This window comes from Pezoporus occidentalis, unplaced genomic scaffold (genome assembly GCF_034315485.1).
Source record: "Pezoporus occidentalis ecotype Australia unplaced genomic scaffold, CSIRO_AGI_Poc_V1 ctg22, whole genome shotgun sequence".
In the NCBI taxonomy this organism is placed as follows: domain Eukaryota; kingdom Metazoa; phylum Chordata; class Aves; order Psittaciformes; family Psittacidae; genus Pezoporus; species Pezoporus occidentalis.
The window spans coordinates 3,916,713-3,933,154 of NW_026914072.1; the positions used below are offsets into that span (position 1 = coordinate 3,916,713).

The window sequence follows — 16,442 nt, forward strand, 5'->3', positions numbered from 1 at the left end:
AATCATCACCATGTCCTGGTAGATCTTATTTGGTTGCATGTTACTTCATGTAACAAAATGAAAATTATCTATAAACTATTTGAAAGATTGATTTCTGTTCAGCTGAATCAATCCCCTGTAAGATGATAAATTGTAAAGGCTCTTCTGCCCTTAAACCGTTAATCCTGATTCATCAGTTTTCATTAGTACAGTTGTGTAAAGCTCCCCTGCTTAGCAACAAAAATCACCTCACTTTCCTGTAAGAGCATTTCTAACTTGAATGAATCTGCAGAAAATTGCAAATAAGGTGCACACCAGCAAAAAAAAAGAAACAAAAAAAAACACATAAATCTAAATGCTGTTATATACTATAAAGTGAAAAATTGCCACTTTAAAAAGGAATAAGGAATCCTGCTAGCAGTCTTCAAGGTCTTCCTTTAACAAATTATATGTGCCTCCATAATTATGCCCAGAAAGATGAATTTTACTTTTCTACCTCTGATTTATGCCTTACATGACACACAGATATCTCTAAGCTCAGAATACTGCAATTTACTTGCCCTTTCACAGGCAAAAACTTCTGCCAGAGTAGGAATGAGCCTAGAAAGAAAGGCAGCTCTCCTAATCTGCTTAACCAAAAATAAACTGGCAAAATGACGTTCACAGACATTGTCAATGACAAATCACTTGCAGACCAAGGCAGGATGCATTTTTTTTTAAGTATGCACTAAATTACACCTACTTGTTGTCGAATTTCTTCTTCCATCTTCACTGGGGATCCCAACTCTGCAACTTGTTTGACACCTTCACTAGCATATCCTCCATACTCCCAAAGGATGTAGTTTTTTGAGTGAGAACTACCAATGATAGCAGACCAGTGGTTGGTGCGTCCTATCGGGGAGGGAGGGGAATAAAATAAAATTAATAACCCAAACAACTTCAAAGCACAATTCCTAATTTGTTACTCAAGTGCAAGGTTTGAAGTGCCCGGTCTTCACCAGCACCAAGTTTTTTGCACACTGTCAGCTCCCACTGCATCAACACACCGTATCTTTAGAGTGTCAGTAATTGTTGGATATAACAACACAGGCAGCAATGGTGAGAAAGACTGTATTCCAACTAACAAAGCAGCCTCCCAAATATTTTTTTTCCGCCAAAGACTTCAATTCAGGAAGTTTAAGTAATTTTAACTTTCCATATAAAATATTTTGAGGGATGGAACTTGCAAGGGAAGACTTCAGTGGTCACTCAAAGGTTAACAGCAAGTTGTTTCAATTAGTAGGTGTGCCTATTAATTTAGGAAGAGAGCAAAGAAGTGAATTTTGGTGCGTCTATATTCACTGAGTTTACTTGTTCAGATTTCTCAGTGTAAGAGTTGTAAAGCTAGGCAAAGAATTCCTGGTTTGTTTCTTGTCTTGCTGAACAGAAAAAGAATAAAATGTCAAGGTTTAAAGAGAAAAATCTTATAGAAGTCTGATTGAATTGAAAAGAGAGTCAAGCAGAAATAAGGAGTCACACAAGTCCCACAGTGCTGGAAATAAAATTGAACTCAAGTGTCAAATAACTCTGCAAAGATTTTGGGAAAAAGAATGCTTAAAGGAAAAGGATGAGAAAATTAATTGCTCATATAAGCAAACAGTCTGGTAACAATGCAAAGACTAGGAGATGAGTGAGACAGAATGATGGAGTGAGATAATATTTAACACTTTTCTTTGCAATGCAAAATGTAGAGAGTAGCAGCAAAACCAGCTGAAAACTAGAATAAATGAATGAAAAATGAATAATGAAGTAAATAAGAGGAATGCAAATTTAAGAAATAAAAGGTGGGTCAATGACATTGAAAAAAGACAGTGTAGAAAATTGAATAGATGAAGTCAGATTCAGGAACCTAACCACAGGAGAACAGAAAATAGATTAGAAATAAAAAATGAAAACCAACAGTAGGGGAAAAAAGAAAGCTAAAAAAGCATAGCAAGCAGAATAGATAGATAAGGGAGATGGCCTAGCAATACAGCAGAGCCTCTAACATTTCCTTAATGCTAAATTTGTACCAAAGTACACTTACTTAGCTCTGAATTGTAGCAGGCTTGTTGTTTTCAGAATCAATTAAAGCTAAGCTGTACTTGAGCCCCATATGGAGGGCAAAAATCAAAATCATACGCAAAACAACTAAACCTCCACTCCCCCACAGGTAATAGCTCAGGAGACAACAGTGTCAAAAGATGGTTTCTTAATCTAAGACCTAGTAGTTCCTTAAATATATACTGGCACCTTGTCAAACCAGAGAGAGATACTGTCGTTCAGGTCCAGTGATGGGACCACCAGTTTTGCCCATTCTTTCTTCCTAGCACACACTTCTAACGATCTCACAAGTCATAGACAACAGCTTTCCCTGAAAGACTGTGACACTTAAGTTTACTGAAAGGGAAGGTTTCACACAGTCCCTGCAAAAGAAAAATGCAACACTACAGAGAGGAACCAGAGTGCCTCTAAGTCTTCAGTAAAAATGATAATGAATTGTTCCATGTGCTCCAAAGCTTCTCTCCCTCTCTATCTTGAACAGGACAAGAAAATTTGAACATTTTGCAATCAGAGCTCTTCCACCAAACACCTCTCCCTGAAGATACTGGCTCTGCAGAGCAAAACTGTTTCAAGAGTTAGCTTTTGAACCCTTTCTACAGCTGTGGTATATCTCTCTCCATTCAGTCGGCACACTCAGAACAAGACTGTGCTGCAGCAGTTTCATTCTAAGCAGTGTTTCATAGACACATCTGATAACTCTGAAAACATCTTTTAAATTGAATGGAACAGAAGTATTTTAATTACAATAGTATAATAAATGTGAAATTATTGAGGATAACCTCAGAATAGTTTCCCAGAATTAAAAGGGTTGTGCTGTGCCTTGCAGGAATATTTCTGTGTAATAGCAAAAGAAAATACTTCATTTGGCAAAAGCAGTTCTTTGGAGAAAAGCTAAGCAATGAAGTACCTATTATTCAGGGATTTTTAAAGCAAATAAAAAGATAAATTAAATAAAAGGTGGAAAGTGTAATGATCTGCTTTCTACTTCACCCATACTGATATATAGAGAGCAGAATTTTTTATGTGATGCGTTGGCAAATAATTAGTGATTTATCACAGTCCATCATGAATAACACTTTATTTTAATGTAATTACTCCACAAGATCAACATTTTAAAGAATAACATCAATGACTAGTTTTCATTATTGACATCATTAGATCTGGATGAGATCTTTTTCATGACTTTCAGAAATTTCAACATAAAATCTTATCAGCTGCTCTTACTGGGCTTAAACCTGTTAGTATTACATGCTTTTCACTTTGGCCTTTTTTTTTTTTTTTAACATTAATATTATTCAAGACTTTCTCAGTGGGGAGAGACAGTCTACAGAGTCCAATATTGTGGCAAACTATTACAACTTGCTTACTTTCATTCATGCACCCATACTCCTTATGTGCTTACTGACTTAGTTCTAAAAGAAAAGGCCATTTACCCCAATATTACATCATTAAGTCATAGTAATTTCATAGTTTTCAATCATTTTCTCATACACTATTTCTAATCACCAGCTGAATCCATGCAAATAATGCGGATAATGTTGCACTCAGCAAATATACAAATAATGCAGCAACCTAAAAGGGCATTCCTGCAATTACTGGGTTTGCTTATTCATCTGCCATGCATTATGCTGACAAATAATATTTGAACAATGCTGCATTCAACTTAAAATTATGAGAGTCAACATAAGCAATACTTCTTAGGCTGTTAAGACCCTGAGATAACTAACACAAAAACTGTATTTGAGTTATAATTGACATATGAAGTCTATATAAGTATCGGCCACAGACAACAGAACAAAGTTTAAAGACAAGTAAAATGAGATTCATCTTCTCAAATTGTTTCCTAACCCTTATTACCACAGGCTGTGGAGTCAGCAATGAAGGAACAAATGCATAATACACGTTTTTGTAATTTTAGCTCTTTACAGTTACTTGGGTTACTGCAACAAGAATACTGATTCTGTAGTTCAGAAACTTAAAAAAAAGCAGACAGGCAAAGCTCAGATTCTGTATGTTATCTGTCTATGAAACTAACAAAGAAGATGATATTATAAAGGTTTATATATCTAATTAGTGTCCTTGGGCAGCAAGATTCAGGGCTCACCAAAACTAACTAGAATCTTTTTAAGACTTTGAAGGAAAACATACTGGCTAGATTGGCATGGTTGCAGTATCAAGATGTCAGTGCGCTGTCCATCCATGGTGGCCTTTTTCTCAAAATCTCATTTCCTAACTGTAGATTATAAGCCAAAAAAAAGTAACTTTTCCACCACAAAGAAATCTTGAAATTGTGATCTCATACGTACCTCCATTCAAAATATCAGACAAAGTAATAGAATTTATTTTTAACAGATAGCATTTACAGAAAGGTCCATAGATTTTCAGTACTGAATATTTTTTATATATATATATTCCATATATGTCATAATTTGCACTGCTGAGCTGTAAATAAGTAATGTGTCATACAGCAGGCTTCAACCCTCTTCACAGTCCCTATATGGTACAACAATAGCAAAACAGTAATACTCACGTGGAAAATCTTTGGGATGTGTTTTTTCTGACCAGTTTCCATAAAAGGTTAGCCTGTATTTGGCTGTTCCACAGGCACAACAATCTAAAATTGGTTTCTCAGTTACACCTTCTGAGGCTGAGTCTGAAAAAGCAGCAACATACCCATTGAAAAGGGTTACACTCAAACTCAGCAAATGATCGCAATGTTGACATAATAAATGCTACAGGAAATAAATGTGATTCCAACACATCATCTTTTTTGTTTATTTTTAAGTTGGGTTACACTAGCTTAAACTTGAACCCTGAAGTACCTGAATCTTACAAATAAATGGATGTAATAACTGAAATCTGCATTTTTAATCAGAAGGCACTACTATTCCAGTCATCCTAGATTTGAAACAGGTTTGTTTCTAGTTCTTATCTGATATGGAAAAAATCTCAAAACACAATAGGCTTTAATTTTCTGGACCGCCAAAGCACATAACACAAATTTATTTCCAAAGCAATAACCAACTGCAATTCTTAGGTTTAGGAAAAGATGGAATAGCCCAGGATTTAATAAACTAAGTGCCCCAGAAACAAATGGGTTTCATATGAACACCAGATAAAAAGTTACAAGTATCACAATTAGGGGCAGACAAGGAAAACTGTAGGAGGAGCAGTATATGTGATAAGTAAGAGCATAATTAAACAGAAGATCCCAAATTAGAACCTGGACTGTTCAAGGTCTAAAAATTTTAGTTGAAAATAATGAGTTAAGAGAAATATGTAGAACACAACAAGGAGGTCAGAAACATGTTTTACTTTACCCTACCTTGTTCACAAATTTTCTTGGTGAGAGAACCCTCATCTTGAAAATAAATTATGCGCTTCTGCACAATACTGGCCCTATAAGGAGAGAGAGAAAAAAGAAAAAAAGGAAAAAAAAAAAAAAGCTTTAAATACATTTATTCCTTAAAGGAAGGAGGAAATGCATGATAAATTAGCAAAAGGACAGAACTGGACTGCTAAGACCTAGGCATATTTCCGTCTTCTGACAACACATATACATACAGGACTACAGATAGGATACTTTTAATTCAAACTGCATTTGAATTTCATCACATTTTCAGAACCTTGGAATGTTATTACCTTCGGAGAAGCGATCACAGTCATAGGATGAGGCTCTCTGCTCTTGGAATGCATGATGGTCAACTGAATATGCAATATTTCAATCAAATCTTATATTGAAATACTAAAACTGTATTCAATTTCAGAAACAATAGTACAGATAAAGCAAGCAGCTCTTTGTAGGAAATTACATGGCACTATGAAGACACAAGTACTTTTGATACATGACAGCAATTCAGCACAAATATCACGTAACACAGAAAAAGAGGTAGCATAATCTAAGGTCTTTAAAAGCAATTCAAAGGTTCCAGAAGACAAGCCACTTTCAAGTAATTAAATGCAGAATAATTTATTAAGGCTTATAGTTCAAACAAAATGTGAGTTTGTGAGCCTCAGCAGGGGGGAGGAGAAGGAGGCTGAACCTGAAAATGATCCAGGGAAAATCATGTAAGTTTATTTTTCACAGCTGGAATGGTACAAATGAAATTCGGCTGAGATTTAGCCTCCCATCTTAGAGAACATAAACTGAATTTTGCATCAGAGATCTTCAAGTCAGCAAAGCACCGAACCCAAGTTCTCCTTAATTATTAGGGTCATGTAACCACCATATGGTAAATATCAAAACCAATAATCAACTGGAAAATAAGTTCAAATGGCTCAGGTGACCCCTTCCAGTACTAATCAAACTTAACTGGCTTCTTTGACTATTTTTTAACTATAAAAATTTAATTTGCATGTAAACTTCTATCTTCTGTCTATAAGAAAACGGAATTTTGTTAAAGTCAAAGACATTCTTTGCACAGTTTTTCTGAGGAGAACCTTCTTCAGGAGCTGGCATTCTGTGCTTATCAGTGAGGGAGCACATTCTTCCAGCAACATGTTGTACCGTAACTCCTTTTTAAAACTCTACATGGCAAGGGCCAGACTCTCGTCTTAGCTTAACCTTACAGTCAAATATTTATCTTGTGATAACTTGAATTACTCCTCACTCATACTAACTGAAGTGAGCAAAAAAATGTCATATGGGGTGTCGCATGGACTCGCCACTACCCTGCTGCTCTCACAGTCGATGTTCAAGAACCCAACGTGCACCATCACTCACCTCCACAGGGAGGGCTCGCCCCTCGACCAGCTCCCAACTCCAGGGAGATCCCCGGCTGCAGGAGCTTGGCTTTGTGGAGCAGCGGTTCAGAATGGCTGCCCCGGGGGCTGCTTCACATCCTGGGCCAGCCTGACCTGTGACCAGCTATGGTCATGTACCCCATGGACTTAGGGCCCACTTCCCTCCCCTGAGCCACCAGCACCGCCAGGTGGACAGGACAAGAGCTGAACAAGGAGTTTTCCTGGGAGCCTGTCTCAGGGGAAGATTTGGTGGGATTTGGCCAAGGGCACATGCACCTGCCACCCCTACCAACCAGTACAGCAGGTGATGAGCATGCCAGACCAGAGCTACATCCAGCCCAGAGTCTATACCCAAAAAAATCCTTTCCAGGTTTCCAGAAAACTGGCTAAGAACTTGGCAATTGTCCCACCCATAAAGTTACCAAAATTAAGATGCAATTGTACTGTGCTTTCTTTGCCAAGGTACAAGGCTAGAGTAGGAGTGGAAGGAATTCTTTGTTTCACATTGTAAAGCACCTGGGAGAATATGTGGATTTTGTAAACCTCTCAAAGCTAGATCAAACCTGAAAGGGTGCACAAACTACAGCTCACTCTCATCCATAGTAGTGCTGGCAACTCCTAGAGGAAGATGTAGCATATGACAACACAGGCCACCAACCAACACTGTGAAAACACTGTGAAACAAGGAAGAGCAAGACTGATGTTTGCAAAAAGCAAAGACATGATCTGCCAGTATTTGGTGAAGGGCAACTCCTAGGTCTCATCTTTATAAGGCAGTGTTTACACTAGGGATAAATATGAGCCTGTAGCAAATAATAGAAAGTAAATGAAACCTATCTTTCATATTAACATGAAAACTATCATGGAGCAATTTAAAGTGCCAGAAGAGACCAATCAAGTATGTGAGAAGCAGAATGAAAGCTTTCTGAGAAATCTTTTTCAAGGTTTCCAGCAGGAAACAAGGAGAAAAATAAAACAAACAAAACCACTAAAAGAACTGCTGGCAAGAATATCAGCCCAATGGCCAGCCTGTGGCATGCTACCTTAGGTTTTCCAGTCTTTGCATTGAAAACCAAAGACAACTGTAAAGACTTTCTGTGTGCTACACTGCAATTGAAAACCAATATTTGCATACAGACTCAGTGAAAGACATACTATTTTTTATATACCATCAATCAGGTTTTGCAAACACTGTAGTCTACAACTGGAAAATCATGTATGATGATTAATAAAATTCAAAGTAAGAGCAATCTGAGCTGCAATGTATATGCATTGTCACAACTCACACATTATGAAGATGCTTTAATTTCTCATACAGTGGCCAGTAACCAGCCGCCATCCTCCAGGACTGACAGTAGGGGCAATAGCATCTTCATTAATGTCCTGGATAAGAGGGTAGAGTGCAACCTCAACAAGTTTGCAAAGGATATTGAGGGAGCAGTTGACATGCTGGAGGGTAAGGCTAGTACTCAGGCTGATTTCCAACAGATTTAAGAAATGGATTGGCAGGAACCCCATGAAAAGTCAAAGTCTTGCACACAGGGTGGAATAATGCAGTTACAACAGTACAGTATGGGCACCTGCTAGCCAGAGAGCAGCTTTACAGGAAACACCTTGGCGGTTTTGGTGCACAAGCTGACCATGAGTCAGCAGAACGCCATAGGTGCTGGGTCAGGAGCCACCAGCCTCCTGGGGAGGTGGGGGGAGTGTCAGCAAAAGCTTAGTAACCTGGTAGAGGAATGGGATTTCTTCCCCTCCATTTGATAATTGTGAGGCCACATCTGGAGTATTACATCCAGTTGTGGGCTGCCCAATTAAAAAAAGACACTACATTACTAGGGAAACTCCAGTGAAAGGTTATTAAGATTATTAGAGGAATGGAGCCCATGATGTTTGAGGAGAGGCTGAGAGAAGAAAATGCAAAGGACGGATCTTACTGCTTGTCTTCAGCTACCTATAGGAAAGATACAGAAGAGGCAGAGCCAGATGCTTCTCAGATACAGAAGAGGTAGAGCCAGATGCTTCTCAGATACAGAAGAGGTAGAGCCAGATGCTTCTCAGAAGTGCATGGGTGTAGGATGCCAGGTAACAGACAAGTGTGGACACAAAAAATGTCATGCAGATACAAGGAAAATCTTTCCTACCACAAGGACGGTCAAAGTGATCAAACACTGAAACAGGCTGCCTAGACATTCAAGGCCCCATGATATATTCAAAACTTGATCAGATGTCTTAGCAACCTACTCAAGCTACCTGATGTAACAACACCAACTTCAGGCAGGGATGTGGATTAAACAACTTCCAGAAGCCCATTCCAACCTACAGCATTCTATGATCCTCTGCTTTAAACATAATTTTAAACAACCAGTTTGCCAAAGCTTACTCAAATGAACCAAACAAGACACCGCTTACAAAGTCCAAACAAAACAGGAAATCAGCTGCTTGATAAAGGAGCTCCCAAATCTGCAGATAACATATTATGAGTATTTAATCTGAGAAGCAGTTATTTTAGAAATAAAACATAGAAATACTGTTTGAAGTTGAAAGTGTACTTTTTTTTTTTTTGCTGCAGTTGTCCTGTCACTGTGAAATGTCATGGGAACAGTTCATTTTCTAACAACAAAAGCTTCATAGCTTTCTGAATCATTGTCTCTTCAGCTGTGTTTGAAATTATAGACAGCCAACAATCTAAATGGGAGTTTTGTGACTGATTCTAAGTGGAAGAATATTGTTAGGTTAGATACCTGCATAAATACCACTACACAATTTTACAAATGCTCAGACAGAAACCATATTAAATATTTTTTTAAATATTATTTCTTTTAATAAGCAGCTTCTAGATTGAAGACAGACCCAAGCATCTGATCAATGTATCTGCCTAGGTTTTATCACTACCTTTTGTTCCCTTTTTTTTTTGACATAATTCTTCTTCCTCTATAAAAGTTCCGATTTGAACTAAAGATTGTTTCTTTGGTTTTGAGTCTTAAGAAATGTGCTTAACAATGGAAAGGCTAACTTTGACAGAGAGCTAAGAAAGCTTTTAAGGCTTTACGCAAGATTCACATCAGCTTAGTCTGCTTGAATCCTTACCACCACCTCCAACATCCAGCATTGTCTGAATTTTATGAGAAGAGGAGAGGAGAGGAGATCCATTTGCTTTCCCCTATATATTAACAAACTGAAGTGGATATTCAATCAAAATTTTTCTCTCTTTGTCAGCTTGCAGGAATAAAAAACAAAAAGGAAACAAATATGACTCCAAAAATCTGTTTGTTTCCCATTTTCTTCAAAGTGACACTTCTGGATTTATGTTTAAGCTTTTCCATCACCAAACTAAGGAGCAAAACTGATTGTTACAGGCATTTATACACCTAGCAGCACCTGGGTTTATTTATTAAAACAAACTCCCCAAAGTGTTATTTATTATTTGCTTTGCAGTTCTCTCAGCAAAATCAAGGAATATCTAGTAGATTCTGTAACATTTGTTTTGGTAATACTACCTCAGAGTGCTGTTGGTTGGATACAAGCAGGTCAGAATCTGTCCTGTCTCAGTTTGGTCAGACCATACCTGAGCATGGGGGGAGGAAGACCTGCCCTGAAGGACCTCCCTGGCACAAGAAGGTCCCTCTCCAGCACTGTTCCACAACAATTGTACCATCCTGCTGTGAAAAGCTCTACTAAAGTTACATAAATTGCATTTGGGATACTGACAATCAGGAAATGTCAGAGACCATAAAAACTCTGTGCAGCTTTGGGAATGCTCCAAGTCATACCAGAAACACAGTTGATGCTTTGGTATGTTTGGAGAGTTTTCATCTCTTTCTTTCATAAAAACAGCTTTAGATCATCTTTCTTGCTCCTTTTGTCAAATACCAGCATCAACAGAAATACTCTTATTTTAAATTGCCAATGTGCAGGGATGTGACAAAAGAAGGAAGAGGATCTATATGAACTGTTCCTATGACATTTTTTAAGCTTACATCAGAACCTCTAAGCACAATATTAGAGTTACATTTTAACAAAACAGGTTTTGCCAGAACTGGTAAGGATACCCTCAGTTTCATCTGGATATTAAGAAATCGCTACACAAATCACTGGATTGCAGAAAATAACTTTTTCTTCTCTGTATTCCTTATGAGTTAATCTTTTCTTGCCCCTCTAGCCATCAAAATTATTTTCTTATTGATTTAATTATTATAAGTTGTTTCCCACCCCAGAAACCAACTGAGAATAATTATACTCAACAGAATGCTAAGTTCATTTGCTTTTTTGGTTGTGCTGTTCTTAGGAGACAAGGGATTTCTGAATGCACCATTTAACCTTATCACTAGAAAGAGAGGTGTAAAACACATACATCTACTGTAATTTTGTTGACATTAGTAGATGCCATCATTCTGATGTTTTATTTAGGACATTCTCATTCCATTTCCTTTTGTGATATCTTACAAAAAAAAAAAACACCACCACAACGTATGTTTCTGTCAAGCACTGGTCAGGAAACATACAAACTCCTAGAAGTTTACCAACAATACTTGTTTTCATTTCTTATTAAAAATAAATGAAATTACCTCTAAAAGCATATACAACACTTTAGCCATTAGATGCCCAGCAATTTTTACACTGGAAGGGTATTTGACAACTACATTCTCCAAAATAATTTTCAACTAGGAAAGCGTGCCCAGTTTCACCAAAGAACAAGCTCCATCTACAGTAGAATCTAATTGAATCTAATTTTGTCATCAGCCACCATTGACAAAGGTCAGTACTATTAACAACTTGCACAAAGTGATTTCTTTCTGTATGTCTAACTAAGAAGCTAACAGAGATAGTGCATGTTTTGTTGTTGCTTTGTTGGATTTGTTTGTTGTTCAGTAAGTTGTTCACATAGTTGGAGCAAACCAACGAGACATGATATTTGATGATGGATAAACAATAGTAACATTAATGTAAAATGTATCAGTGTTGCCATAGTGCAATAATTACATCCTTGCACAGATGAGTTCTTTTTCTGTAATAGATTAGTCAGATGACTAAATAAATAAATACAAGCTGCTCACTTCTAAAATATTCAGTGCGCACATATACACCCAGAATATCCCTCTGCAGATTTTCATTTTTCAGCATTTCACCCATCCTGTAAGAAAATATAATGGAGAGAAATCCCACAGCAAGAGCAAAGTACTTCAAATTTGTCCTACAAATTTGCTCTAGCTTGAAAATCCTTTTGGTTGTCCTTTATATCACACTCAGATCAACCACCACACACACCCATGGAAGCTCACTTACTTCAGGACTGATTTGGCCATCATGTATAATACAATAAAAAGCTCTAAGGGGAAACACAATTATATATGCTGCTATCTTGTATTTGTCCTCAGAAAATTTCTCTGTTCTTTGCTTGAATGGCCACAAGACATAAATATTTAATCTAAAATCTACAGCATAAAAACTCATACTGACAAAAGTATTTCTGACATGTACACTACACCTATTACTTGTGGGAGAAGAGAACCCAAAACAATAGAAGCAAAAAAGATGAAAGGAGGAGTTTGTCTGGGACTCCTGGGCAAATTTCGTACTGCTTAAAGCCCACTGCTCTTTGTGGGCTGCATCTTCACCAGGTATTTTGCTAGTCACCATTGTTTGTAGCAAGTACTATCTCCTCTAATTTTAAAACTAGGCATTATAAAGAAAAGGCAGAAAAGATTGGATAGGACTGGGTGTTTGGGGAATAGATTTATTGTGTTATTCTGAGCACGGGTTTTGTGGAGTAGATCAAAAAAATCTAGCAAAGGTGGGAATATCATTTTTATCAAGCTAGTGGGCCCAAAGTCACACAACCTCATAGCTGTATTCATTGAGCTAACTTGTAATAAGAACTGATGCACTGCATTTGTGTATTAACTAATAAATCCAAAAATCAAAATGAAAAAAATGAAAAAAAAAAAATAAAACTTATCAAGCATTTTTTTTTACTTCTGCTTAAAAGGCCTGTGCAACCCATATAACACCCATTTGTCAAAGACTTGATTCCTCTGGCTGTTCAAGAGAAGCAAGAAAAGGGGCAATCATTGCCCCCATTTTCAGTCTCTAGTCTGCTTTACCTACTTTATATGGCAAAAAAATGAACTACACTGGCAAAGGCTCCATTTCAAACCCTCCAATATGCGCTATTCTTCACCAGTGCTCAAGCTCTTTGCTGTCACTATTTGACCTCTGCTGATCTTGCTATTATTGCACAGCAAGTGTGGACAGCCGCGACACGGTAAAAAACATATTTGCCCTTTTACATTTCTTTTAATCTTTATATCCTACACATATTTCTCTCCCTTGTCAAGCCACTTGCCCTCACTCCAGGTTGGGGGGATAAAAAACAAGAAAATAAACCCACAAACAACACTTTTTTTTTCTATATTGTATTTAAAAAATAGAAAAATAAGTAAAAGTTAAACTTCAACATAATTGTCCAGTCAATGAAGCTTAAAAAAATTCCCCAAAACTTTAGAAAAATTGTTCAAAATCTTTAATATCTGTATGGGATTCAGGAAGGAAGGAAGAAAATTTGTAGATATAACCCAAAAATATCAGAGCTGTTATTCTCCAGCTATTGCTTTGGAAGAGGTTTCAACTAGCAATGTACTGAATTATTTGCTGGTACAGACAAAAATATGTCAGAGAAACATCCTAACCAGGTCCACCCACTTGTGAAATACTGATTACTGGGTATTCAGCAGCAGGAATCCAAACTGGAGTAAAGTGCCTTGCAATGTCTTCCAATCATGAAAAATCTTCCAAATGTCTTGATGTCTTCCAATCAAGAAAAATCTTCACCTCATTTCAGTTGACAGGAGCTTGAAGGTTAATGTGACACAATGAACAGAATTAATACCCACTGAAACTAAGATAATTTCACTTGATATTAAAATGCTTAATAGTAAAAAGAGACCTTAAAATTATGAATATATCTGCCTAGAGTAGGATTATTTGGATGCAGTACCTTTAGTACTTGAAGTTAAGTCTGTCACCACATATCCACTAGAACTGGATCTGAAACCATCAGAAGAGATAGCACAGCTGAGACACACGTTTCAGCTTTCAAGAATTAATACCTGTAATATCTGAATCTCTTCTACCTGGGCTCTTCTGCTGAGACTGCAGCCTACTAAACATCCAGACAGCTCATGCCAAGATATACTGCCTGTTTACACTGTAAGACATGAGTGCAGAGAAATGAAAAGAAAGAAAGGACCAATCAAGGTAAGAGGGCACTGATCTGTTCCACCTTCCTCATTCTGAAGGGATAGTACATGGGAAGAAGGCACATTCAAATTGTATTTCAGAAATAGCTGAAAGACCACCCTGTTCATGCAACTTACAGTTATAAAAGAATGATCAAATTAATCCATGAAGTTATTCTACATCACTAGGCAGGTTTTCATAAAGCTTCTCTTTGTTTAACATCTGCTGCAACAAGTTTGCAGCCGAGACCAATGTCAGGTAGACTCTTCAGTTCATACAATTGTTCTGGTTGCAAAAATTTGTTGCAGTAAGGATTTGTAGCCAATATTATTGCAAAACATTGATAGGTAGATTTTTAGAGAATGCAATGCAGGGAGCCTGTACAGCAGGGTTTTACTCTTCCTGCTTCAGTCCTAGAAATGCTAAATTGAATATCACCTTTTAGTGTCTGATTAGCTGCCACACCAGCAGCAATAGTAGCAGTTTTGCTACAACAGATCAAAAAAACAAGCTGGCCCCAGTAACCTACAAATAAATAAAAATATCAATACCAGAGCTGTGCTCTTCGTTCTATGTTTGGGAATACTGAGCAGCTGCTTGGACAATGCAAAAATGAAACATTCACATGTACTGCCCCTATGAATGATGCGAATAAGAAGTTGCCTTTAAAGTATACTCTGCCAGGATCATTGACGGGAAGCACAGAGCTTCCAATACTTCTATTGTTTCATGGACATTAATATTAACAAACCACAGATTAGCCTCAGACAAGTTCAGTAACCTGATCTCTTTTATTGTGCTCTAATCAACGTGGGAACAGAAGGGCAGTGCCTAATCATTTACAGACAACACCTACACATGGGACTGAGGAAGATTCTGAACGATTTCAGTACAAAATTACAGCAGAAATCACCTTTGGCTTACTAGTGGAATTTCAAAGTATATTGATGGAAACCGTGTACAGGGCATGCATGCATTGAAGCTGAATGGAACAACTCTAAGCAGGTCAGCCCAGCAAACAGACCACAGTAATCCTTGAAGTTTAAAGACACCAAAAAAAGTCTGTTGTGATTTTACCTGACCCAGATTATTGCGCAAAGGGAAAACAATATCAGATGATTGATTAGATTAGGAGAAGGTAAAGGCTGGGTGACAGAGCTGGTTTTTTAATAAGAATTGATGTAAAAGAGATTCATAAGCATGAAAATTGACATGGGGAACACTTATGAATTAGGTGTCTAAAGGCTCAAAGGAGTAAGGATCCGGAAGCTGAATAGGATGATAAAGAAGATTCAGCAGCTAAAGCAGCACAGACCTGGGGCAGTGAAATATACAGTAATCACTGTTACTGGAGCACAGCAAACAAAAGGACCAAGAAAATAAATGGAGAAGGAGTTGCTAAGCGCACTATGTGAAAATCAGAAAAATACCCTTAGGGTTAAGGAAATAACAATGTTGAAAGGTACTAAAAAAAAAGCATTAGGAAAAGAATCAAAAAATGTCCAAGATATGAATAGGGAGGCAAGAAAAAAGTCTAGTCCTCTCTCTTTGCTGAGAATTGTGGATATGACTACATATACATTATATACAATTAGCTTCCCAAAACTGTCTGGGATAATGAACCTCCTTGAAGGTGACCGATTCCTTCTCAAGGTGGTTGGTTTGAAGCTTTTTCCATAAAACATCATTCAGCGGCAGGGAGAGGAAAACAACCCAACAGTATCAAGAAGCCTTTTGCCTCTGTGGTGCTCTTGAAATCTTGTTGATCTGGATAAAGGTCACCATTTCATGGAAGAAGTGATTACAATGATTACAACTATGCATAAAGGACTAGGGATTAAGGAAACACTATGCAGTCTGTATCTCCCTCAATCATCAGGACAAGGAGAGCACATAAATAGCACTGTTAAAGGAGCACTGTGAACAGCAGTAAGTAGAAATGAAAGGATTAAGGCTGTGAATTACCGTTAATATTAGCAGCTTTGAGAAGCAGGCAACGTCTAGGATCTAGAATCCAGCCCTACCAAGTTTTATGTGGAACAAAAGTGAAGTTAATTAGGTTAAGTTCATTAGAAACTCTAAGAAGGAAGTGTCTGAATGTGGATAACTGAGATATACTGTACATGATTACAGACACGGGAGGAAATAGAGCAAGGTATCAGAGTTGAAGAGAAACGCAGGGCTGCTCCTCCAGTATTGTGCATGCGAAATATACAAATCAGTTGTGGTTTTGTGATGGACCACAGCAGTGCAATTCAAACTCTTCCAGTAGCTGGTTTAGATTTCAAAACTGAAGCAACAAAAAAAACAAATCTGCAAGATACCAGTCTGATACTGGTTTTCGTAGCAGGCAGTTATTTGCTACCACCAAGCATTTACACAGAGAGACAGAATACACA

The 16,442-nt window shown here is 37.5% G+C and overlaps 1 protein-coding gene across 1 annotated transcript in view; it reads right to left on the bottom strand.

The window, feature by feature from the left end:
* Positions 1–16,442, bottom strand: part of SPON1 (spondin 1) — a 195,140-nt gene that overhangs the window by 129,703 nt on the left and 48,995 nt on the right. The window contains exons 4-6 of the mRNA XM_062620262.1: positions 5,387–5,460; positions 4,592–4,714; positions 722–870 (exon numbers count right to left, since the gene is read on the bottom strand). Of these exons, the coding sequence (XP_062476246.1) occupies positions 722–870; positions 4,592–4,714; positions 5,387–5,460 (346 nt within the window). The remainder of the gene's footprint in view (positions 1–721; positions 871–4,591; positions 4,715–5,386; positions 5,461–16,442) is intronic.